This window comes from Canis lupus, chromosome 19, assembly GCF_048164855.1.
Source record: "Canis lupus baileyi chromosome 19, mCanLup2.hap1, whole genome shotgun sequence".
Classification (NCBI taxonomy): domain Eukaryota; kingdom Metazoa; phylum Chordata; class Mammalia; order Carnivora; family Canidae; genus Canis; species Canis lupus.
In genome coordinates, this window is record NC_132856.1 from 34,935,643 (window position 1) to 34,962,588 (window position 26,946).

Below are 26,946 nucleotides of genomic sequence, written 5' to 3' on the forward strand. Positions count from 1 at the left end.
TGAGACCAGGGTAGGCCGGAGGGGAGGCCTTCATGTTCCCTGTGATGCTGCTCCTCCCAGGGATTCCTAATCGTCCTCGCCCATCCCCTCCCACTCTGTGGTGGGAGCAACACCACCACCAGCCCCTGGCGTGGTCTTCACCTGGCACAAAAGCCCAGTGCTTGAGAAGGAAGGTGGCCTTTCCTAATTGTGGTGCTGTTCAAGAGAGTGGTGTGCATCTCTCCGGTGCTCTCCTCAGACTCCCTGTAATGTCTCAATCTGGACAGGGAGGGAATCTGCCCAGAGGTTAGCTTTCCCTGAAGCTGAGGATTAAACAGTGGTGGTGGCTGGTGTTACAGGATAGGTTGGAGAGGGTCCAGCGAGGAAGTGGAACCTGCCTTTGTCTGCCCGGGCACATCACTCAGCACCCACACCCTGGGTTGGTCCTCAACAACAAATTAAAGCCTGTTGTGTCGATTGCCTGGGGCAGCCCAGGGGCTGTGCTAGGACAGATCTCTGAGCTTAATGGACCTCGGGGCCCCAGGGCATGGTGTGTGTTCTAGGGGGTCTCTGGCTCTGTGCTTAGATGCTCTTGCAGGTGTCTTTCTGACAGGAGAGGGACATGCTTCATTTCCAGGCCTCTGGGCTGGCTGATCGGGACGGCATAAGCATAAAAAAAACTACATGCCTCTAAGAAAGTTTGATGCAAACTCATTTGATGACCAAAGCTGACCTGAATTAATAGGAGGCTATTTATAGTATGTAGAAGAAATAGTCACACGCACAGCTGCAGAAATATATACATATTTGACTAAGGCTGCATCTCACCCTGCTGGTTTTTTACGTAACACACTGTACATACTTCATATTATCTTTCTAAGATGCAAACCTTATGAATTCTGAAACACATCCAACTCCAAGGGTGGGAAGAGATAGATTATGGACTTGCCTGCTACAGTTTATTCTTCAGTTGGCTGGTTAGGTCACAGTTTCTTTTTTGCTAATATAGAAGGATGCTACAGTGAGTACCCTTGATTGACTTGGAATTGATTACTGGATCAGTGGGCATGCAGATTTCAAATTTTGGTGGTTATCAGCAGATTGCCTTTCAAAGAGCTGAGAGAAAATGATAATTCTACTAATAGCGTGTGCAGTCGAATTTGGTCATATCACTCCCTTGCTTCCAAGAGCCTCTTGGGCTGTCCCCAGGCTTATGCCCTAGCTCCATTCTGTGGTGTTCACAGCCTTTCCTTTCCAGTCTGGCCCTGGCCCGTGTGACCAGTCGCTGATTGCCTGGCTTCTCTGCTACCACCATACCTGCTCCTCAGACCAGTTGCAGAGTCCCATGACCAGTCAACGACCACCCCGCACCCCTGCCACACACACCACTGCTATGTCCCCAGGGGCTCAGCTGTGGTCAGGTCAGAGCTGTTTCTGCTTTGTGGCCTTGCCTTCTGGAAGAGTCTGGGGACCCAACTGAGTTCTGGTATTCCTGGAGGTCGGCTAAAGGCTCTGAGCTGAAGGAGCTGGAGTGAGAGGGAAGGGAGGGGATATTCTGGAAGACCTGCAGCAAACCTAAGAGGAAGACTTGTATCTTCAGGCCTCTGAGGAGGCCTTGCAGAGGATTAAGCCAGGGACTGACCTGGCTAACTGGGCTTGTATTTTAAATACCACGGCTCATAATAGAGATGGTTAGGGGGATGAGAGGTTGAGTTCAAGAGAAGAGGGTAGAGAGGGGCAAAGAGCCAGGCCTCATTGTACATAAGGGGTGAGAAGAGAGAAGGGTCAAGGCCACTTCTCTGGTTCCTGGACTCACAGCATGGGTGGACAAAAGTGGCCTTCCCTGAGCCTGGGACTCAGGAGGAGGACCGAATGGTAGTGAAAAGTGCTCTGGCTGTTGGATTTCAAATCCCAGCCTGGCCTTGCTGATGCCAGGACCTTGGGCAGGTCATTTCACTTGCTTTAATCTTGCGCTGTCACCTGTATGATGGGGGTTAAGATAGCCGTCTTGCAATGTGGTGGTGAATATTCATAGTGCTAACAGTAGTCGAGGGCTGGCATGTAGTGGGTGCTGGGTAAGATCTTTCTTCATCTTCCATGAAGCCACGCTCAGCCTAGCTCCTCGGTCAGAACTGCCTGCCTCGCCATTAATTTCCAGATCCTTCTCCTTGTCAGGCCTTGCTCTGGTTTTCCCACTGAATTTTGAGTCCCTCAGAATCTAAATCACAGGTGGTAGAGCCTGGACATCTGCATTTCTGAAAAGTTCCCCAGGTGAACCCAGCTGCTCCTGAATGACAAGAGCTATGTCTTATGGGTGACCCTGGGTAAATGTTACTAGAATCAACAAACACATGAATGGATGAACTATCAACAATATGGCCTGATGTCCATAGTTAAACCCAGCAGGATGGACTGATTGTGTTCCCAGAGCAACCCAGTGTTGGGCTGGCTGCCTCAGAATCACCTGAGAGTGGTCTTTAAAGTGCAGATTCCCAGGCCAAAACAGTCTTGGTGAGTGATTCAGAAGACCTAAGCTTCGGCCGAGCATGATTCTGTGCATGTGCAATTCTGTGCTTTGCTGAGTCAAGACACCTGTGGGTTTTGTGGGTCCTCCTGGCTCTGACATCCTCTGATTCTATCATGGAAACGCAAGGCCCTGTCCTCAAGCCACATGCCCTGGCACATCCTGCCCTGCTGGGTGAGGTTGATTTTCTTAGTGCCAGGTCACCAGGTGGAGTTTCTGGGTACTGGCAGCAGCTGCACTTCTCCTACTATTAGTAGGAATTAAAATGTCCTGCTGTTTTGAACTCAAGTGTCCCTCCACTGCTACCAAAACTTACACAAAGGCAAGTGTCTTTATTACAGCTGATGTCCCAACAACGTGGGAGCTCTATGCCTTCAGATTTGCTTTGGGTTGTGGTCTCCTGCTCCCTGCCAGCCCCTTGAGAGGGGAGTGATGAGAAACAGCTGTTCTCATCCCAGCAGAGAAAAGGCCTCAAATGCCAGGCTTCGCCTCCAGAAGCATCTGCCCCTTTCTGTTGTCCACTCCTCCCTGGCCACAGGGAAATGATTACCACCAAATGGAAGGGTCCCCCTCACTCCTCTCTTCCTGCTGCTTGCATATCTCCAGGTAGGTTTTGTGGAAGGTGCAGTCTTACTTGACCTGTGCAAGGCTGCTATGTGATAGAGTCCCCATTACGGTGTCAGAGGGGCCTCCCTAGTTCACTCTTGGCCTAAGCAGTGAGTGAATGTTCAGTAGCTGGCAGAGCCAGGACAGTACTGGATATGTGACTTGGCTGGCCCAGCTCTAGATTGCTCATTTCTTGCTGTCATCTCTTGTGTGTGTTGTGGGTGTGTGCCTCTCAGAGGGGAAGGGTAGGGATCTGGAATCCTAGAGGGGATCTTGCCAAGACTGTGAGGGTCAGGGAGGAGGGTGCTGGGTGGGTTGACCGTGTCTGGGCTGGCAGGGGAGGAGGACTGCTCCAAGGCTCATCTAGGGTGACTGGCGCTCAAGCCACTGTCTTCTTTGTGACTGTGACTGAGGTGGCAATTTACTGCCTCCTGAGATCTCTGTGCCTGTATAATCTTGCCTTCTGGGTGGTTCCTCACCAGATATTTTATATTCTCTGGAAGGACTTTCCCCCGTTTCATTCTATCTTCCTGTTTGCATAGTACTCTCGCTCCTAAAGCTTCAGGTTCTGTCCCCTGGGCTCTTAGACCTAGCAGCCCTGGGTCACTTCATTCCAGTCAGGTCTCTTCTTGTACACCCAGCCCCACAAGACCCACAGTGCTGGCTGTGACGTGGACTCTGGAGCGTACTCACCATGGGACCTCCGAGAAGTTGTTAACCTCTCCGTGAGCCCCTCTGCTTTCTTGTCTTTTGGTTTTTTTTGAAGAGGGAGGGCACACTAACCTTTGTGAAGCTCTGTGTTGGCCTCTTCATTTGCACTGTTTCCTTGAATTGCCACAGAAGCCCCATGAGATAGATACCATTACATCTCCTGTTATATAGTTGGGGAAACTGAGGCACAGGAGTCCTTTCCAGGATCTCGTAGCTGCTAAGTGGCAGAGGTCAAATTACAGTCCCAGTAGTCTTAACTTCAGAATCCAAGGCTTCAGTTGGTTGTCTGTGTTGTCAATGTGTTTAGAGTTTGCAATAGAGTTTTCTAGTAGTAAATGGAAGATCGTGTTATTGCAGAATTATGGTATCATGCAATCACATCTTTCTTGTGTTTAACTTATGTGAACTAAACTAGAAGCTCTTAGAAAAAAGAAACAAATATTTGATCCTGCTTTTCCACTGAAGTGAGTGTATGTTCTGGAGGGTTCCCCAAGCTCACATCCTGAGTGCCCCAGCTAGTGTGGGGCAGCCCTATGTATGAATCTGTCCCGACCACAGACTATCTGGAGTGCATTTGAACACGCAGCCATTGACTCTAGCTCTGGTGTGTGCTGGGCTCCTCAAGGGAGGCGGAGCCCCTCTTCCATAGGCACTTTCCTGAGGGGCTTTCCAGGGAAATTTTGGATGCTGCAGGATTTTCCCACTAACTTCAGAATTTGCGCTGCAGGGTCAGAAGGCTGCAGTTGCTCCTCCCCTTTGCAGGGTCTTTCTTAGCTGACACTTGAGGTCAGAGCACAGAGATGGAGCTAAGATTTAGCCAGAGTGTTTTATTTTATAGGAGAGTCGGGCTGTGTGTTTACTCAGGTGCCAGAGCCTATGGGATGTTGGAAGTTTGAAGGCCTGGGCCCAGGAGTCAGACAGACCCAGCAGTCCTCGCTGTTGTGTTCTGGCTGCTGGAGCTTGACCAAGCTGCTTATGCTGGAGTTTGGCTCCTGCTCTGTAAAATGTGGCTACCAGTGTGTGTCTTATGGGGATCTTTTGTGACCTAATGCGGGGGGGAGAGTCAGTCCTAGATAGGTCTTGGTCATCTCCTCCCTAAATTAGAGCCGCATAGATTCCTGTGAATCTTAAATTGTCTCCAAGTGGCTAGCTACATACAATTTCATGAAACATTGTTTCCAGTTGAGCTTTTAAGAGAGCTCACCTTTTTTGCAGGTGTTTTGAAGCACTCTTTGGGCAAGTGGCATGCTCTACTTATAGGCATTTGTCCTTGCGGGTAATGAATGACGGGGTGAACCCCACTGCCGTCCTCCAGCTGAGGTAGTGAGTGTCATGTGTGTCAGTTCTGTGAAGTTCATTTTAACAAATGCCCTAGTTGGCGAAGGAACAGGTCAGAAAATCTTCCCATGCCCAAGGAATCCAGCTTTCTCCCCCAACTGGGAAAATTGCCACAGACCCCTTCCTGGGACTATTTTATATGACTGTCATCCTCATTTTGGACTTTATTTGGGGGAGGAGGGACAGTGTGTGTGTGCCCTGGTTCTCCCTTCCACTCACTAGCTCTGGGAGCCTGGGCAAGTCAGTTAAGCCCCTCTGCGTGTCTGTTTCCACATCTGTGGGAAGGACATAAGAACCCCTGCCTTACAACATTGCTGAGAGGGTGAAATGGAATCCGAGCATTTGAAGCCCTCCACGGGGTGGCTGGTACACAGGAAGGCTCCTGTCACTGTTGCCTGTGGGGAGGAGGAGGAGGACAGTGAGGGCCATGGTGAGCCCTGGGCAGCCCGTCCCCTCCTTCAGACAGGCTCTGCTTGGACAATGTCCATCTTCCATCAGGGAAGACAGGGGACCCCGACTGCTCTGACCACTGTGTCTTATCCCTTCTACCTTTGGGTGCTCTATGAATGGATAAGCATGCTCTCTGTCCATCAATAAAAATGTACCAAGTGTCCGCTAAAGACATTATTGGAGAGACTTTGAGAGAGGCAGGCAAGTGATAGAGGTTTCGCAGGAAGTGAGGTTTTTAAAACGTTTTTTGTTGTTATTGCCCTGGAACTATTTTATAGAATGAGAACTCACCCCAGCATAAGAATCATATAGGAGAGGAGATCCCTGGTTGAAATCAGAACACCCTTTGGCCTAAGGACAGTCAACCTGGACAGGAGTTGGCCACCAGTGGTATTTGCACTGAACTCTCGTTCTGGGCACTGGGATGTGACCTCGCACTGGGGAGACTGGAGACTTGTGATGAGGCCCTGAGGACACCTAATCTCCTGTCCATGCCCCCCCAAACATGCTTGCTGGGCTCACACTTGCAGCCTTGACCTAGGCAGTGAGAATGGGAACTGTTACCTGCCACCATGGCATACTCAGCTCTGCCTCTCCACGTAATTAAGCCACGTGGAGAGCTACCTGCCTAACCCTGAGGTGGCCTGACAAGAGGGCAAGTGTGGAATTCAAAATACCAGTTGGAGCAAATATGAAAATGACATCAGCCTGTTGCACCCATTTTATCGTTGGAGCATCTTGACTTTATGTCTAGGGATATGGTACCTGAGTTGTGAGGTCTCCAGGATACATCTTCCTTTAATAGAGTGACTTGAGGGCCTGGGTGGGTACTAAGGGGTTTTTGCCTCTTGGAACCTCATTTTTCTGTGATTCTGGGATGGCCAGCTCCCCATGACTATTTCTTCATCTGTGTGAGGATGGCATCTGTGATGTTGGGATTCTGCATCAGGTTCATATCATCTCTCATTAGCATGGAGAAGTGCAGTTAGCTGGCTTTGTTCATTTGTTCAACAACTATTGTACTTGTCACTGTGTTCATGGTTGAGGTGTCACGAAACCCAGTGCAGTTGGGGAGAGACGTGCACGCACGTGAGTGGGATTTGGATGAGGGAAGAGTGTGGAGGGAGCTCTAGTGGGGCATGAGGGGGCTCTAGGAAAGCCCGAGGGCACATGAGTGGTTGAGTTTACAAAGTATCTCTCAGAGGGTGGTTTTGGGGATCTCGTTTCCAAATTCTTGCCCCAGCAACTCCCTGTGACAGCCACAGAATCTAGTGTCCAGGAACAAGTAACAGTAGATAATGCCAACCACTCATGAGTGCCTCTTCTTGGCTGAACCCTCAGCATAGATTACATCACCTAACTTTAGCGCATAACCCACTGAGAAGAGGTGCTGTGGTGTCCTAGCCCTTCTCCTACTGCCCTCTATCCTCTTCTCTTGTGACCTCTGTCTCCTCCTTGCCATTAATTATGCTGTGTCCTTCACCCAGAGCAACCCTGGACTCTTGGCCTGGCAAGCTCTTAGTCCTCCTTCAAAACTCAGCCCAGGCAGTGCCTCCTCTGAGAAGCCTTCCATGCGTCCCTCAGGCTGATGTAGGCACTTGATCCCCTTGTAATTATATATTTCTCGATTACTGTGTTATCATGTGGTACTGTGATGATGTGGGGTTTTTTTTATTAAAAGAAACTTTGAGACCATTTTAGTAATTCCCAGAATACCTAAACCCTTTTTTTTGTTCTTGTAAAAATATTAGGGGTACAGATATAACTGAAGCCCACCTTAACCTCCAGTCAGTCCCATGTTCCTCCTCAAAGGATGCCATTTAAAAATAACTTCTCAATAGTCTGCATGCTCCTGGGCACAGGCCCTTTCTTCTGTATCCACATAGACACTGGAGCTGATCTGTGAGAGAATGAGGGTGAGTGGATGGTACCGATGCACCATTGTGTCCATGCTGGTCAGGGCACTGCTTGGTACCTGACTGCGGGTGGGCCTTGAAGGGAGAGAGTGCTGGGGCTTGAGCCAGCCACCACATGATATTCTGGGGACAGCAGAGCTGCTGGTGCCATTATCTCTGGTTCAGTTTACTGGCTTCAGCAGCCCTCAGGGGTGGTGGCCTTGGTACTAGCCAAGGCCTCTGGGTCACAATTCTTGGCCATCGAGGAGGTGAGGTCATCTGGGGCAGGTGGCTTGGGACCTTGTGGTCATAGACTGGGTTGTCCAATCAGCCTTCAACTCTGACGTTGGCTTTGACCCTGAGATTGGCAGACAAAAAAAAAAAAAAAATGTATTCATCTCTCTCCCTATTCTGATAAAAGCCTGGAGGACAAACTTTGGCCGATAAATGTTTATAAAGCCCCCTGAATGCCAAGCATGATGCAAAGCAAGGAATATGCAGAGCCTCTGCAAACCTCTCCAGAGGGTGTGTCCTCTTTTTGAGATCTGAGGCTAAAAAGATTTTATTTGGTGAAGAGTCTTGATTTGTTATTTGTAACTGGTGAGGGGTTTGATAACACATAAAATATTTTATATGTATTGTGATCAAGCATGTCACAGTGTTTATTAAATACTAATAATATACCTAACTCTGGCTTTGGGTGGAGGGCATTAGGGAAGCAGAGTGGGATCTGAGTCAAAAGCATGGACTCTGAAATCAGATTGGATAGGTTCAAATCCCATCCTTCCTGTGATAAGCTTTGGGACCCTCAGCAGGTCAATTAGCCATTCTGTGCCTCAGTTTCCTCCTATTCAAAAGAGGGATCATAATAGCACCCATTTCACTGGGGTCAGGGGGAGAAGAGGAAGTGAAATAATGCATGGGGAGTACTGAATGTGATGTGAAGTAGATGCTCATCAAAGGCTGTTAATATCAGTAGTAGTTCTTAATTAGCACAAGAAGTTTACATCAGTAAGAATTGAACGTTTAAGACCTGATTTCTGTTCTTGTGTTTGCAGTCTTTTGGAGGAGATTAGACTAAGGTACTTGATACTACTAACAGTATGTGACAGTAGCAAGTAAGTCCCAGTGGTGCGATTTGTATTGCAAGTCTTACAGGAGCTGGGGCAGGGGGAGTTCCTGGGAGAAGATGGGGCTCCCTGAGGACATGTCAGAGGGGTGGAAGGAGTGGAGAAGGGACAGGGGAAGGACCATGTGGTAAGCGACAGGGAAACATTCCAGGCCAGTTGGGTGGGCAGCCATTGTCAGGGTAGGCGGTGTTGAGGGGGCCAGCTCGGATCTGCTTCATCCAGAGGTGAAATGACATGTGCCTATGGAGTGGAAATGGGATGAGAGAGTCAGAGAAGCTACTGCTTCTCTTCCTCCTCCTCCTCAGTTATAAATGCACTTATTATATTTTCATGACTATTGACCTGGAATTATAGGATGCAAAGTTGGGGGGTTTCACGTGGCTATATTGTTTTACAGAAAACAAACTTGCAGCAACCTTATCTGTTGAGAGGATTACTGAGAACTTGGTTGGGGTTGGGGGAAACTTTAAATAGATACAATTACTTGTCATAAAATTCCCAAAGCTTCTTATTAAAGCATACCATACCTGCAGAAGTGGGCACAGGTCATAACTGTAGCTTGATAGATTGTCACAAACTGAACACACCCGTGTAAGCAGCACCTATATTAAGAAACAGACCCTTAGCCAGCACTCTAGAAGCTCCCTCAGGCCCTCTTCAGCCACTGCTCCCCTGCTACAACTGCCGTCCCAACTGCAAACAGCTTTGGGTAGTTGGACCTGGTTCTGGGCTTTCTGCAGATGGACTCATATGGCAGATGCTCTTGTGTTGGTATCTTGTGAAGAGCCATCCTTAATGCTGCAAGTAGCTGTAGCTCATCTGTTCTCATTGCTGTGAATTACCACCATTTATTTCATTCATCCTACTGCTGATGAGCATTGGGGTCGCTTCTGGTTTAGGGCTTGAGTTAGGCCAGATAATGGCCCCTTGAAAGATGTTCGTGACCTAATCCCTGGTTACAGGTCCCATTGACCAGTAATATCCATAACTAAGTTACCATACACAGCAAAGAGACTTAGCCAATGTTAGTTAAGGATAATGACATGGAGAGATGATCCTGAATTATCTGGAAGGGACCAATTGTAACAAGGATCCTTAAAGAGGGCATTGGGAGGGTCCGGTGCAGAGAATGAGACATGAAACAGAGATGAGAGAAGGGATTTGAAGATGCTACATGGTTCTGAAATGTAAGATGGGGCCATGAGCTGAGGAATGCAGGTGGTTTCCAGAAGTTGGAAAGGGCAAGAGAATGGGTTGCTTTCTAGAGCTTCCAGAGGAATGCAGCCCTGCTGACCCATTTTAGACCCATTTCTGACCTCTTGAACTATTAGATGATAAATTTGTGTTGTCTTATGCCACTATGTTTGTGGTAATTTGTTATAATAGCAATAGGAAACTAATAGAGGGCTGTTATGCATAGTGCAACTGAGAACATTCTAGAAAATGTCTCTTGGTGCACATAAAGACGTAGGGGCAAATGCAAGTATTCCTGTAGTCCTCAAAGGTGGTTAGATCCATTTGTGCTCCCACCAACAGCAGGGGTGAGAGTTGTGGTTTCTTACGTTCTCACTAATACCCGGTGCTTCCTGAGAAGAGAGATTTTTCGGTGAAGAAGTAGCAGGGCTTGGTGTCCAAGGGACACAGTTGTGCCTTGCAGGAAGTTGGTGCTCAGCAAATGGTGTCAATGCTGAGGAGAGGAATGAGGAAGTGGTGGTGCCAGAGTTTCTAGCTGGGGGACGTGGAATTCCTCTTCCATGGAAGTGACTGGGATGGGAAATACTGACTAACTTTAGATTAAAACAGAACTTTCCAGCTTCAGAGTTAGAACACCACTTATCTTGGCAACTTTGTGATTAACCAGGGTGAGTGGTGGGTATCAGGCAGTGGCAGGAAGGCCTGTGCTGTTCAGCTGGCTGCTCAGAGTTTGAAAACTGCCCTCACGTAAGCGCTGTGACTTTAGGCTACTCACAATCTTCGGAGCTCTGGATTTGCCATTTGTAAAATGGATGTGGTCCTGCCTTCCCTGTGGGCTGTGGGTGGATGAGAAGCCTCCGAGCTGGAGGCCTGAGTTTACTGCCTGCACACAGGTGCTGAATCAGAGGTAGCTGTGGTCATTAGGGACAACGGTATTAAGCTCATAAATTCCTTTTATAGAAGTTGGCAACCCTGGGTTCAGAGTGTTCAAGGGACTGAGTGGCTTTCTTGGGGGAGGGGTCTGAGACTATCACCCACTTGGTTGGCATCCAGGGTGGGTGGGGTCAGGTTCATAGTCCACCCTTCTAGGGCATTACAGAGACACTCTCCTCACAGCCCCCATTCCTGAAACTACTTTTGAAACTATTTGTTCGTCATTTGTTCATTCATTCGTTCACTCATTCAGCCCCTACTGAGCCTTACCATGCACATTGTAATGTACAGGTTAGGGGCACAGACTCCCAGATCAAATGCTTGGTTTGAGTCTCGGTTTTACCATTTTATTGTCTGTATGGTATTTGGCCAAATCGTAACTTCCTCGTGCCCAGTTTCCTGATTTGTAAAGTAAAGCATATCTGCCTCCCAGGGTTGATGTGAGAAATGGATGAAATAATCTATGACAGTGGCTGCCCTTGGGCACCCCCTCAGTGCTGGGGTGCAGAGTTGGGTGCCCTCAATCCTTGCCCCTTGTCACAGGCAGAAGGGTGATGGTTCATCAGTGGTTGTCTATGGAATACTTTCACCAGTACCGGGAGGGAAAACCTGAAACCCTGACCCAGGACCAGCTGGTGCTCTCTTAGAGGGTAGGCCCTGACCTCTCACAGCTGCTCGGGAAATGTGGCTTTGAGGAGAATTGGCATAGTTTGGAGATGTAAGTGTCGAACCCTCTTGCAGCAGTTACTATGCTGTGGAAGGGCTTATACATTGCGCTCATGTGGCTTCCAGGCTGAGCCGAGGTGGGCCGAGGTGTTCACAGCTGCAGAAGTGACTCTGGTGTGGGTTGTTTACTTTCTCCCGTCTCCCTTCATAGTGGGGCTGGTGGGGATGTGGTGGCTCTGAGACTCCAAGTCCATGTCTCGCTACCCTTCCGTCTCTCCTCATTCCAGGATCCACATCTTCCCTCTTGCCTTTTTCTGGGCCCTGCTGTAATACACATGCCTTAGCTGATGAAGTTAGCCCTGATGGAAGCCAGAGCAGTGGTCCCAGACAAGGATCCAGATGCTAAAAATATCTCATGATGTGCTCTCTTTGCAAGTTAAATAAAAGAGCAGCATTGGAGACTGTGGCTGGGGATTCTCCCCAACACTGACTCTTTTCAATGCCTTGGGGTGCAAGAGTCCAAGGTATCTGGTCCTGCTCACCTGGATCTGAGAATTTATCCTAATGGTGCCTTTAAAAAAAAAGAGACTTTGTTTTTTAAGTGATCTCTATACCCAAAATGGGGCTCGAACTTACAGCCCTGAGATCAAGAGTTCAACACTCTACCAAATAAGCTAGCCAGGTACCCCCTTAATGGTGCTTTGATCCAGAAAAGGACAGACTCATGGTGGGCAGATGGAAAAGGATGGACAGGAGATTGGGCCAAGCAGATTTGATGCTCAGCAGTCAAAACAGGTGATGCATCAGCATGGAAGATCATAAGTGTCAAAATTACCCTGACCCCCCCTTTTGCATAGGAGACGCCAGGTTGAAGACCAATACATCATCTCTCAATATGGTCTTGAGAGATGCTTCCAAGCCAATGCTTCCAAGGTTGAAACTGATGTAGGTTTCTTTCTTTGGTTGACACCAAATGAAGCAGCTGGTTTGGGTTTGTTCCATACTGTCGGAAGAGGTTCTGCTTTAATGCTAAACCCACCCCGAGTGATGAGGAATACAGTACCTGAAGCTGAGGAGGGCAGCTGGGCATCCTAGCTCAGACTCACTTGGGGCAGATGCTCAGAGGGTAGAAGAGCAAGTGAGAAGAATCCTCCACCCATCAGAATGTTCTCTCTCTAGGTCTCTCTCTATCTCATCCCCATGTCTCTCCTGGTTTCTGTTGCTTTCAAGCACACAGACTCAAATCCTTAAATGTGGGTATCATGTTCGTTGGGATATCTTACCACTCTGAGTAGTCATTTTGTGAAGCAAAGCTCACAACTCATACTTGTAGATCCCAGTGTTCCTAATTCTGCCCAGTGCCCTGCTCATGACAGTCTTCACACTGAAGGCATTACATGTTCATTAACATCTTCATCCCTCTACAATGATTGGGTACTACTTAAATTACATGTGGTTTTACCAAAGCTGTGACCAAAATAGTTTGGCCTTACCTGTCTCCATAGACCTAGCATATCGTACGATCCAAATAACTAAACCCACCCTCAGAAGGGCCCCAAAGGGAATATTTAATGATAGTGCCAACTGTTATGAGAGTTAACTAGTCATAAAAATAGGATCCAATAAAACTGTGACTTAAAAAATAAAATCTCTAAGGTAGTAGTTCTTTTTTTTTTTTTGAGATTTTATTTATTTATTCATGAGAGATAGAGATAGGGAGAGGCAGAGAGACAAGCAGAGGGAGAAGCAGACTCCCTGCAAGGAGCCTGATGTGGGACTCCATCCTGGATCCTGGGATCACACCCTGAGCAGACACTCAATCACTAAGCCACCCAGGTATCCCTAAGATAGTAGTTCTAAGGTGAGAGGGTGGTCATGCTCCATGGAGTCAATCACAGGCCCAGGTGCCTTCTATCTTGTTGCTCTATTATTTCCAAATGTGTGGTCATCATCTGCACAGTCCAAGTTGAGTTCTAGCCAGTGGGAGTCAGTAGGAAGGGTGGACGAGGTGTGCGTACATCTTGAGACCTAGATGGGGAAGTGGCACCTTTTTTCTCTCATTCCATTGGGAACTTAGATAGCTGGTGACACCAACCTGCAAGGATGCTGGGGAGATGTAGTCCCTGATAAAACTCAAATAACTATGGAAGAAAGGGAGAAAGGATCTTAATGGACACTGGATAGCCTTTGATGTATTCCCCTTGTATATATTTAATGCAACTCTTTGTGTGTTTATAATATAAATACATCCAGGTTATACACATTGGTTGTTTTGCTTTTTCAGAAAGAAGGCCTGGGCCAACCATGCTGTGTCTCTAGACAGTTCCACAGTAATGAATCAGTGTGTCTTCAGAGGGATGGAAGAAAACAAGGAAAGGTAAACATATCTTTAAAGATTAAAAATTTTTAAATTCTCACATGCAACAATTTTTTTTTTATCACATGCAACAATTAAATGCAATGTAGGACTTCACCTGTCTGTATATGTCAGTGGAGGCCATCAAGAATTGGAGATAGCAGAATTTCATGTATTTCCTTTTCCTATTTCCAATTTCTGATACCAAAGGAGGAAACCTTTGTTAAGTATGAGGCAATTTTTCTAAGACTTAGAAGGGAAAGTTGGTATAAATAGAACTAATGTGGTCTAGAATTATATATTTGATTCTAAAAGCTATGGACACTCATTCCTAGAATCTATGGACACTTGCTCAGATGAGTTATGTCTCCATGTGTAGGTGGCCAGTCCATGAGAGGAGGCAGAGACAGCCCCTTAGCTTTTGGCAGCCACATCTTTCTCTTTCTTCCACCTCCTTTTTTTCTTCTTAAAATAAATGTATTCATTTGATTTTATTTTAATGCCCAAGGGATGCATAGTTTTCCTAGTTAAAAATAGGTGATACACCCTTCCCCAATTTCGTTCCTAGGCTCCCCACTCCACACCTGCCTTTCCCAGAAGTAACTACTGTGACCTACTTTTGTGCATTTCTTTCTAGAACTTTTTCTATGTGCTTATATACATAGAAAACAGCCATTCTTTCTTTTTTTTTTCTTTCTTTCTGTTCTCTTGCTGCATGTAATCATACTGTGCTTATTGGTCTATTTTGTAACCTTTAAAAAAATTCAGTAATATGTCTTAAAATGTTTTCAAGACAGTACATGAGCATTTTCCTTGTTTTTATCTGCCATGAAATGAATTGTGCATGCATAGTATAAGAATCCCACTGTTTATTGAGCCACGTTCCTATGGGTGGTGGGTAGGTGGGTCCCATTGTTTCCCCTTATATCACTGCTGGGAGGCACTTTCTGGTAAGTGCCTCCCACACACACGGGCAGATAGTCCTCTAGGAAGTTACTGAGGAGTAGAATTTTTGCACCATCCTGCATATACATTTAAGATCTTACTAAATATTGCCATATCATTCTCTAAAGACCACTTGTCCACAGGGCGCCACATTTCCCATTTGCCTGCCCTCTTGTTACACCTCAGTTCCTCATGCTCTTCCACTTTTGCCCATCTGTTGGGTGAAAAATGGGATCTCTCCATGGTTGTCATTTCCTTCTCCTTCTTTCTACTCTGGGGAGGTTCATCTTCTCAGATCTCTCCTCAGGACAGCAGTCCTGGTTCTATTTGGGAGTGGGTACCACTTCATTTTCCTTCCTAAAAAGCATGCTTCTCCAGGAGAGTATCACAGGATTGTATCATAGGATTACCTCTTTCTTGACTTCTGGTTTTGAAGAGCCTTCGGTTGGGTTTTCCTATTTTGGGTGGTTCCGTCCACCACCCACTGTCACCACCATCATCAGTGGCAACCATGTGATGCTATGTGTCAGGCTCTGTGTCGATCACTGGGCTGACATATCTCATTTACTTCTCACATGGCCCTATATGATAGGGGTTGTGTTATTATCCTCATTATGGCCATTAGGCAACATCAGAACAGAAATTCACTCCAAACCAACCCAAACAACAAAAACCTTACCTCACCACAGAACTCTAGCTCCTAGTGTTGCCCTCCCTTGCAGCGACAGACATACATTGAGTTCTCCTTACGAACATAGCTATGGGGCCATCACACCCACGTTTGCAGTTTTCCTGGCCACACACTCAGTTGTTATTCTGCATGTATGGCCTTCCCAGAGGAGAGGTGGGAGCTGAGAATTTGGTTTTGGGTTTTGTGCCCAGCTGGCATGTGTACATGGGTTCCTGCATATATCATCAGCCCCTCTGTTCTGGGGTACAGTTGGGGTGGCAGCTTTACCTGAGTTTGTCCAAAGTGCTTCCCCTGGAAAGGGGTTTTCCAGTGTTAGAAAACAAAATTCAACCATGTAAATTTGAAGATCAGATTGGCTTTTATTAAGCGATTTGTGAACTGGGCAAGTAGAAAGGAGCTCTGAGAAGGTGTACAGAATGGAAGGTTTTTATAGGAAGGAAAGTGGGGCAAGCAAAAGAAAAGATTGTTTCAGGCCAAGACACCTTTTTTGGGTTGGGGAAGGAATAGCAGGATTTTAATCTTGCAGATGCTAATGCTGATCAGAAAATTTCAGGTTGACTTCTAAAAAGGTCACCTTCCTGGGAAAGTTTGAAAGTGTAACAAAGTCTTGATTTGCTGTTATGAGGGAGCAGAGGACTCAAATTTGAGCTTCTCTTTTTAAGTTTATTTATTTAATTAATCTCTACCCTCAGTGTGGGCCTTGAAACTCATCACCCCAAGATCAAGAGTTACACTGCTCCTCTGCTCCTGTGATTGAGCCAGGTGCTCTTGGACTTGTTTTTTTAAAATATTTTTTTCGGTTCTTTTTTTAAACACCAGGTTGCACATATTTGTCATGGGAGTAAGTCTGCTTTATTAGGATAAGTACACCCACTGAGCTGTGGAGGGGGCTGTGTCACTCGGCTCCATAGACCCAATCAGTTACCCTACTCTAGAATTGTAAGTTTTGATCTCATTCTAAAGCAGACAGTGGTGAAATTCTGGAGATCTTCTGTGGCCTCCTCCCATGACGTTTCAGAGACATGCAAATTTAGACCCAGATGATCCTAGGCTCATTATTATAATTTCTTGCTTTTTAACCTATAGTTTTAAGCAGTCAGGCCTCGGGTGATGATGTGATTGTTTGAGTTTACATAAAGACAAGACTTGGTCTCAGGTCTCAGGCTCTGGTTCTGGCTCTTTGTACACCACAACTACTTTTTGTGTCCTTATTAGAACACTGACCAGGACTTATTCCAGAAATTGAGCTTACTAGTCAATAGTGCTTGAAGGAAACGTGCCTATTGATCAATCAATTGATTATTCATTCAGTGGGCATTTACTGAATACTATCTGTGCAGCAGAGACAAAACAAAACAAAACAAAACAAAACAAAACAAAACAAAACAAAACAAAACAGGTAAGATGAGTTCCTAGAGAATCCAGAGTCAGGGGTGGGGGCAGGAGGCACACACTATGAGCAGTGGTTAGGTGGAAAACTAATTTTTCATTGGTCAGTGGGAATAATAACAGTATCTCCTGCAGAGAGTTGTTGGGCATGTCCTAAGTTAATCACAGTAAAGCACCTGGCATATAGTAAGCACCCAATAAAGGTGGCTGTTTTCATTTTTTGTTTATTTATTTTTATTCTTACATAGTGTAAGGAACCTAGGAAGATTTTTTATCAGGAGACTGATAGGGCCAGACTTTTGTTTTTATTTTTATTATTTATTTATTTATTTGACAGAGAGAGTGGGCACAAGTGGTGGGAGCAGCAGCAGAGAAGAGGGAGAAGCAGGCTTCCTGCTCAGCAGGAAGCCCTACAAGGGGCTCAGTCCCAGGACCCTGGGATCATAACCTGAGCCGAGGGCAGATGCTTAACCAATTGAGCCACCCAGGTGCTCTATTTTTTATTTTTTTAAAGATTTTTATTTGAGAGAGAGAGAGTATGAGTAAGGGGAGGGGCAGAGGGAGAAATGGACTGAAGGCAGATGCCCCACTGACTGAGCCACCCCGGCGCCCCAGACTTGTGTTTTAGAAACGATTATCAGTTGACATAAGTTCTCATCTTGCATGTGTTTATCTTCTTGGACTGTGATTTCCATGGGGCCATATCTTACCTGTTTTGCTTCTTATCATCTAATCAGTGTGTGGCACACAGCAGGTGCTCAGCAGTGTTTCTGGACTGATGAGTATAGGGGGTAGAGCGGTGAGCCCTGGGTCCCTGAGGTGAGGTGCTGTGACAGAGACTGCCGCTGGAAAGAAGGAACTCAACTCTCCTGGGGCCAATGCCACTTTCCCGATGAAAGCTGCTCCTGGAGTCCTTGCCCACAGACTGCACTTCCCTCTTCAGGAACATGGTTTTGCTCCAGTGATTTGTGGTGTTTGTCTTTTAATCTAGTGACTTTCTTGAGGAGACCGCTCCCTACAGCCTTTATTGGCCAAGCCGCCATGACTCACCACTTCTAGCTCCAGGTGCCAACTCACAAGAACACAGGATTTGTAGAAGATTAAGCCCCTGGGGAGTTCAGTTTTCTGTTGTCACCAGTGATTGTGGATGGATATTGCTTTGTTGGGCCTCAGTTTCCTCAGCGGTACAGCAGTGGAGTTAGGCAAGTGGAATTTCTGATGTTCAAAGAGGGAAATTTTGAGGGGAAGAGTCCTTGCACTTCTTATAAATCCTTACTGTAAATAGACTCGTGGTGAAATGGGTGGGTACTTAGGACTTAACCCATGCCAAAGAAATGGAAAGGTTTAAGTTCGTTAGTTCGTTCGTTCATTCATTCATTCATTCATTCATTCAGTCACTTAGTCAGTTGATCAGTATCCTTTTACTGCTTAGTGGCCATAAGCACTTTGGGAAAATACTCAAATAAGAAATTATGAAGGCCTTTCACTCTCAGCTTGTGTAAATGTGTGTCTCTTTATGAAAATAAAGATCTTCTCCGGCTCACTCATATATTTCAGTATGTCTTGAGCACCTCCTTTGTGCCAGCTCCGCTTGGCTTTGCTGTCCTGGAAGGCTGGCTCTGCCTGGTGCAGGAACACCTACATCTGGCCCAGGGCCCAGCACACAGTAGGCTCTCAGCCTGTGAGCAGCTTCGGTGAACTGAACTGGCTAGAAAACAGTGATTTTTAGAAGGCTACATGAAGGGCTGTATCCCAAACTGAGATTTGCCCCCAGCACCGTGTTCTGTTTCATGTTCAGGGCTAACTGATGTATAGCCCACATGCTCGGGAGCCCTCACCTCTATACAGGTTAGTTCTGCTGTTTGTTGTTCCTTGTTCTCTTGATCCCCTTATCAGTTTCCATCTTGTCCTTAGGCTGGAGCTGTTTCGGTCACTGATTTTTATTAGCTCTTTGTTCACTGCCCACAGGGCCGTGTGGGGCCCACCCCATGTCCTCCACCCTCCAGAGATTCAGCTGGAATTCACCTTGAGAAGCTGGAAGCTCAGCAAGAATGAGAGTATAACCTCTCCTGACCTGAGGCTCTCGCCTGCACCCTTGGATTCACCAGCCCTGTGACCTCGGGGAAGGCACTTCACTCTCCATGGTGTCTTCTTAGAGATCCCCTCAGTTTTTCCTGCAGTCTGTTAATCAGAATATGGTTTCTTCCAAACATTAGTAGGCTTTGCAGGAAAATGGGGCCTATTGCGTAACGTGTTTGGGGACTGCTGACTTAAACTCAGTTAAACGTGGCCTTTCTGGCCTGACCCAGCAGAGCCTGTAAAAGGTCAGTGTGCACAGAGGGTCCTCTCAGGAGAGGGTAGAGTGTGCGGCCTCCCACTTTTGCTGTTGCAGTGGTCATACTGGAGACATGCTGGGCTGGGATATCTTGAAGTTTCCTCCCAGAACTTCAGTGATATATGTCCCTAGGACAGAAAGGCAAAGTGCCCCCAAAACACAGATATTGGATTTGAATGGTTTAGTGTTTTTTTGTTTTTTGTTTTCATAGGAGGCAAAAGGTGGAATGAGTCTTCTAATACATTTATAGGCCTGCTGGTGAGTGAGTTGAGAATAAGCAGTATCTTCATAAAAGATTTTATTCAGACAGAAACTCTCCCATGCAAACACTACCTTCTTTCTGGCTGTGTGACTTCGGGTGTATTTCTTTACTTCTCTCAGATTCCTCACTGGCTTAAAAGAAAGGAGTTGGTTGATGAGTGAGTTTCCTTTCAAACCTAAAATTTTCTTTTTTTAAAATATATATATATATTTTAAAGATTTTATTTATTTGAGAGAGGGTAGAGTAAGAGAGAACATGAACAGAGAGGAGGGGCAGAGGGAGAGGAAGAAGCAGACTCTGCTGAGCAGGTCCTGAGATCAGGACCTGAGCCGAAGCCGGACTAACCATCTGAGCCACCCAGGCGCCCTTTAAAATTTTCCATATATTGTTTAAAGCAACTGTAAGCCCTGTGAGGGTGCATGGAGCCTGTATGTCTTCTCATTGATTCCCAGGGCAGTGCCTGGGATACAGTAGTCACTAAACGATTGTTGAATAAATGTGAAACAGAGTAGGCTCCTTATTATGTTCATTGGCTTAACCCCATAGACAGCTGACTAGGTTATTGTTAAAGTAATTTAATGAGTCTGCATGATCTTGTTTGAGACACATGAAGACCCCTTAAGGGAGACAGTATTATTTGACATTAGTCAGGATTTTGAGAAACAAAGAGCTAGACTTTGGTCTTCTAACAAGGAATAAAACAGAAAAGACACAGACTCAGTCTCCTGAACCTCACATTCTGTTTGGTTATGGGTTTTTTTCCACCAAACCAAATCCTTATCTGTCCTTATACTGGCCAAAGACAGTGATTAGGACTGGTCTTGGAAGATCTCCCATGCAGACACTGAAAAAGACCTTCAGTTCTCTAGTGGGCTGGCTAATCCTCTACATGGCAAATTATAACAATATCTGCTAATTCTTTAGCCACCTCCTAATGGGCTTTTTATATACATTGGCTCCAGACATCACAGGGACTGAGCAGAAGACATGTTGTTTGCCTCTATTTTGCAGATGAGGAAACAAAGGTTTAATTACCTACCCTAATATCACAGATAATTATAGGGCTCAGACTTAAACCTGTCTTTGACTGGCTCAGGGGAGAAAGCCTTTTCACCACCCCGCCTGCTTCTCATATGATTGGGCCCCTCCTCTTACCTTCTCTCTGAAGATAGGAGCTCAGAGTCCCCCGTGGAATGGTGTGGGGTTGGGGGGTGCTGCTACATCTGCCCCAGGAATAGGTCTACTGAGTACCTGTCATGTGCTCAGCATGCCATCAGGCACCCTGGGGGGTACAGTCAGATGTGGATCTGCTTATAGTATAGAAGGAGACATGAGTGTAAGTCATAGCACGAGAGTATAAGGAGTAGGACAAGAAGGGCTTAAGGAAGGTTCTAGCCGGGTCTGGCACACTGTGCAAATTTGGGGAATGTTTAAAAACACTCAAACTGGAGGATACTCAAATGGGCACGACACTCTGAGGTGGTCCTGGGAAACACAATTCATGGAACACAGTAGGTAGGAAGAGAGCCTTTGAGGGTTCCTCATCTGGCAGAGGAAGCTCCTCCAGCCCCCATTCTATGGAAGGACGGGTCTTGGGTGAAAGGCAGCATCTGTCCTGATGCTAAGCCCTTGCTGGGCAGAGACCATGTGCAGCAGTCTCCCTCCAGGGGAATCAGATATAAAATTCCTTCCAGGGATCCCTGGGTGGCGCAGCGGTTTGGCGCCTGCCTTTGGCCCAGGGCGCGATCCTGGGGACCCGGGATCGAATCCCACATCGGGCTCCCGGTGCATGGAGCCTGCTTCTCCCTCTGCCTGTGTCTCTGCCTCTCTCTCTCTCTGTGACTATCATAAATAAATAAAAATTAAAAAAAAAAAATTCCTTCCAGGCAAGAGCCTGGCACTTCCCATGGAAGTAAATCAACCTTTTCAACTCTAAGGGTAGAGGACTGGGTTTGGAGAGCTGGGGAGACTGTGCGTGGGGGTGTGTAACCCCAATGGTTGAAGTGCTCACTGGGCCCACAGAAGTGCTGGTTTTGTCTGGGGTGTTCCGCTAGGGTGTGGATGAGGAGAGTCTTGAGGCTTTTGTTCTCTGGGTGGGAGGAGAGGATGGGAACTCCGGTTGAGACTCTCCCCGGGACTGGGGCCGGGACTATAGCTGAACGTGGCTTCTGCCCAGCCTGTGTGCGGTGCTGTGTGTGCTGTGCGCAGTCAGCCGGCGGCTCCCTCAAGGATGGGTGTTGACGGAGGCCGGCTGTGTGGCCAGGCGCTGTGCTGAGCTCCGGGATATACCTGTGCCTGGGGCAGGCGGGAGCCAGATAACAGGGTCTAACAGGGTCCCTGCCCTGGAGGGTTTTGGAGTTCAGTTGAGGTTTTGTAAGGACAGGAAACTAAACAGAAAGCAGAAACAAGAGTGCAAGGAAGGAATGTGTTTTAGAAAAATCACTTCTGTGTTTTGGTTTATTTGTTCTATTTTGTTTTTTGTATATAAGAAAGCTACTAATTAATAATTTCTTTTATTAATGTTGACTGATATTATAAAATTGTCCTACTGGTTCTCTTAGTTTCTTAGAGCTTATTTTATTTTTCTGTGGGGAGGAATTTTTCTAGGCACATAATCACATTATCTGCAAGTTAATGGGATTTTACTTCTTCTCCCTTCACAATTGGCAAAACTTTGTTTGTTAATTGGTCTAATTAGGATGGCAAATGCTTCCTCAATAATATTGAACAATGGTGATGTCTCGGATCATTTTTACCTTGTACTGACATTAATGGGAGTATTGGCTGTTAGGTTAAGCCGTGTATCTTTTAAGGAAGTTTCTCTCTATTCCTATTTTGTTAAGAAATTTTTTCAAAAAGTCAGGAATAAATATTGAAATATAACAAGATTGACATCTAAGATGTTCCTCTTGATCCTGTTAATGAGGTAAATTATATGGATAGATTCCCTAATATTGACCTATCCTTGTATTCCTGGAGTGAGCCACATTTGGCTGTGCTCTGAATCTCTTCAAATAAAAAAGTATTTCAAGTTACTTGCCATCATTTGAATTATTGCTCCATGAAGATGCAGTTGGTTTATCCTGCAGTTTAGAATAATGTCAACAGGATAGCTTTACTTCAGTTTGAGAAGTCAGAACTAGGGTGATGAACAAATTAATTCATTAGACCAACATTTTGCTACTGAATGCTGATATATGCAAAACACTGCTGGTTGGATGGCCTCCAGTGCTCCTTGTAGCTCCGAGTTCTTGCAATTCTATGTAGCATTTCCATTAGTCAGGTTTGTTGTTGTTGCAAGCGACTGAAACACAGTTCAGCCTGGATTAAGGGACTATATGATTCATATAAATGGACAGCCCAAAAGTGGGTAGCTTCAGGCATAGCTGGATCCAGGGGCTCAGTGTCATTAGGTTTTGGTCTCACTCTTTCCTTCGGTTGGCTCCACTTTCTTCTGTATTGGCTTCATTCCCAGGAAGGCTTCCTTTACATGATACCTCCCAGAAGCTCCTGGCTGACATTCTTCCACAGCTGTGGACTGGGAGTTTATCATTCCCATTTGTTCCAACAAGACTTCCCAAGTAGTCTCATATTTGTTCTGCTTGGGACACATGCTGTCTCCTGGACTTCAAGGGTGAGGGAATAAAATAAGCCTTACCTGGACCTTTGGACTGAGATGGGGGGGTGGGTGGGAAGGCCACATGCTATTACCCACAGATGGGCAATCTGATGCACAGTGGCAGAAACACCCAATGTCCATGCCATTGGGGCCAGTGATCCCCTTTCTTTTGTGGTCTTCACTGTCCTTTTTCATACGTAGAAGGGGAGGTTGCAAGGGGCTGTGACTCCTGACCCAACCCTAGGGCCCAACAAGTCAGTAATAGAACCAGGATTCTAAGTCCCTATCTAAATTCTAGGCTGTTCTTGTTCCACTTGGAAGTAGGAGTAGAGAGTTAAGGTGTTAGCTGGGCACTTTGAGATTTGATTGTTAAATGAAGGATTTCCATGGGTCACCCTCACTGCTGATGCACTCACCAGATGTAATTATTTATCATGGTGATTATTGTCCCCTTTCCATAACAAACTTAGAAGGGTAGGTACTTTTAAGGGTCTTCCTTTGGTGGGATGTTAAGTATTTTATGTGGAGCATGTATACTAACAAAGTTTTAATTTGGCAAAATCTTGCCTGGTCTGATCTGTCATCTCTTCAAATACTTTGTGTCTTTTAAACTTTGATGTATGAGGTGTGTCAGATTAAGGGAAAAGCTCAGTGAGTTTCTACATATGTTCCTACCCTTCATATTAAGGTACAGTACTCGTTCAAACACTGTTTACTAGCTTCTTCTTAGCCTCCCTGCTTTGCCCCACTCCTTCCTCCCACAAGAGCTGTGACTTCCTCACCACAGCCTGGCCTTAGGCTGTCCCTAAGAACTCTCTTCTGAGTGTACCGACCTGAGTCCAGGGACAAAGTTAGGAACCCATTCTGAAAGACTTGTGTGAGGAGAGAGGAGGGTAGTTACCATCCATAGAGGATAAACACAGAGCCCTCAGGTGCTCTAGGAGGCTGCAAAAGCACATCATCTGGGATCCCTGGGTGGCGCAGCGGTTTGGCGCCTGCCTTTGGCCCAGGGCGTGATCCTGGAGACCCGGGATCGAATCCCATGTCAGGCTCCCGGTGCATGGAGCCTGCTTCTCCCTCTGCCTGTGTCTCTGCCTCTCTCTCTCTCTCTCTCTCTCTCACTAACATAAATAAATAAAAATTAAAAAAAAATAAAAAAATCTTAAAAAAAAAAACCAAAAACAAAAGCACATCATCCAATCATGGTATTGAAGGGCCCCCTTGCGCTCTTGCTCCTCCCTTCACAGATGAGGAAACTGAAGCCTTCAAGAGAGGTAGGATCTGCCAAAGGTCATGGGCTAATGCAGGTTCAAGGTCAGACAGATGATCCACGGCTATAAGCCAGCCACCCACTGTAGTCTCACTCTCATTTTATGATACTTTTGATTTTTTTTCCTGGAAAATCTTGAAATTCTATGAAAGACAGTGTGTGTGTGTGTGTGTGTGTGTGTGTGTGTGTGTGTGTATATATATATATGTATATATATATATATATATATATATATCCAGTTTCCAATTAAATGGAATGAAATTCATTTTCCAAAATTAAATGGAATGGGAGAAAATAAAAGGTGTTAGCTTGGCAGGCTCAGCCTTTATTTTGATTTAAATATATATATTAGAAAGAATGTAGGTCTGGTAACTGGCATTCTTCAGCTCAAATCCCTGTTCTGTTTTATGACCTTGGGCAAGGCTGTTATTCTTCCTAAACCTCAGTGTCTTCATTTATAGATAGGATCATATTAATACCAACCTTATAGGGGGTGGTCCTGAGGTTTAAATGAAATGACATGTATCATGTGCTCAGCACATGTGATTTTTATATTTGAAAAGCCAGTTTAGGGGCACCTGGGTTGGCTCAGTGGTTGAGCATCTGTCTTCAGCTCACGTCGTGATCCTGGGGTCCTGGGGTCGAGTCCCACATCGGGCTCCTGTCTGTGCCTATGTTTCTGCCTCTCTCTATATGTCTCTCATGAATAAATAAATAAAATCTTAAAAAAAAAGAAAAAGAAAAGCCAGTTTATAGCCTCTCTTGTGGGGGGAGGGTGAGAAGTGATATAAAAGTAAGCTGACAAACTCATAACTTCCCCCCAAATAGGAACACTTTAGCATGACTTTAATTTTGCAGTTCTCAATTGGTTTGGTAATGATAGCATGATATTTAAGAACACAGGCTCTGAAGATGGACTGCCTTGATTCAAATCCTGACTGTTGCATGGTATAACCTGGCTAAATTATTTAACATCTCTGGGCTATAGTTTCCTTGAATGTAAAGTGAGGCTAATGATAGGACCTACCTTAGAGGGTAGCTCTGAGGACTGAATGAGCTCATGGGTGAAGCATACTTCCTTAGCCCAGTACCTTAGTTGATGTGCAATGAATGTGACTTATATACACTACCAACAAATTGATCTACCTTTTCCATTGGCCTTTAAACACCTTGCTGGAAGTTGGCCTCCATTTTCAGTTTGTATCCTCTTTGTGCTGGCACATCACTCCAAATACTCCCCTCATGTTCGTGTCAGCCACAGACTTGGGAAAGAGAAGAGGGACCGCCAGGACAGCAGCATCCTCTAGAAGTTACAGGAAGAGGTTGGCTCTTGGAGAATAGTGAATGGACCACTCTCCTGAGTTGAGCGTTTTTTTGTCTGTTGGGGACAATGTGTGGCTTTCATGGGTGACTCATCCTTGGGCAGCCGTGACCACTCCATGGGAAAAGCAGAATGGAGTTCACATGTGCTGGGAGGGTCCGGAGCTGATGGGGCTGGGGAGGGTCCATTTCTCTGTGGACCAATGAGTCAGCTCAGTTAGCCATGGGTCAGGCTGAGCAACTGAAAGAATGGGAGAAAATAAAAGGTGCTAGCTTGGCGGGCTCAGCCTTTTTATATTTTGAAAAATGCTCCTTTCAGCTCTGAATCAGCCCCTTGAGCTGCAAGCATGCCAGTTAACCCACATTTAATTGGAAACTGGGTTAGGGGATATTCTTCCCCTGCCCCCCCCCCTCCAGAGTATGTCCTGTGTGTTGGACCCGTTCCAATGGCTGGTACAGTAACAGCCATTGACACGGCCCTGGCTGCCTGGATGCTGGAATCAGCTGGGTGAATATACATCCCTCTCCTCCCACATCCGCTGACTCTCTCCTAATTGCATTTTGCCAGCTCTGCAGAGAATGCAGACTTTCCCTCTGATTTTCCTAAAGATCAGTCTCCTTTGTTTATTTTTGTCTACCTCCGCTGTTTGGGAAATACCTCAACACATCCTTATTGTTAGATTTTAATTTTCCTGTTCAGTGGAAACTTTTCCTCTCCTGGGTGAAACGATGCAGATTTCCTTTTGTCGACTGCCCCCCACCCCCAACCATTCTGTGTGTGTGTGTGTGTGAGAGAGAGAGAGAGAAAGCTTCCCTCTCTCCCTCCCTCAGGGCCTCACTGTGCCTTGTTTTAGAGTCTAGTAGACAGTGATACAGTGACTCCCTTGTCTGCTGGGTTCCCACCAGCTGATGAGCAAGGTCATTTTCACTCTCATTACACCTGCTTATCAGAACTGCCAGCTGCGTCCCCTCCCCCACATTGGAGAAAGACGAGATAAGAATAGACTAGGAAGGGACCAAGAGCCAGAGAATGAAGGACACTGTCCCCTGATGGTTAAGGCATGGATGGGCATTTGATTGGACAACTGGGCTCTGTAGGTTCTGGATTGCTATAATACCCCACCATAACATTTGAATTGGAAGAAGTTTTTAAAATAAACAATAAGATATTTGTGCACACATTATGTGATCTGATCCCTTTTTCTGTTGTTCTTGTGACCAGCTTAACCTTTAGAAAGCAGTTTTACATCATCCATCTGTCTCTTATCATTTGAAAATGCTATGATTATAGAGGCTCTGTATCATGAAATACATAAATTAAATTGGCTAGTGG

At 46.0% G+C, this 26,946-nt stretch overlaps 1 protein-coding gene across 2 annotated transcripts in view; it reads left to right on the plus strand.

Annotated features, from left to right (window-relative positions):
• The window catches only part of ARHGEF3 (Rho guanine nucleotide exchange factor 3), a 303,880-nt gene that overhangs the window by 21,704 nt on the left and 255,230 nt on the right, over positions 1-26,946 (plus strand). Inside the window, exon 2 of one of the 2 annotated variants that reach the window (XM_072785778.1) lies at positions 13,711-13,803. In XM_072785778.1, coding sequence (XP_072641879.1) covers positions 13,760-13,803 — 44 coding nt within the window. In that variant the 5' untranslated portion in view covers positions 13,711-13,759. Of the gene's footprint in view, positions 1-13,708; positions 13,804-26,946 lie in introns of both variants that reach the window. The other variant, XM_072785777.1, reaches the window with a different exon arrangement.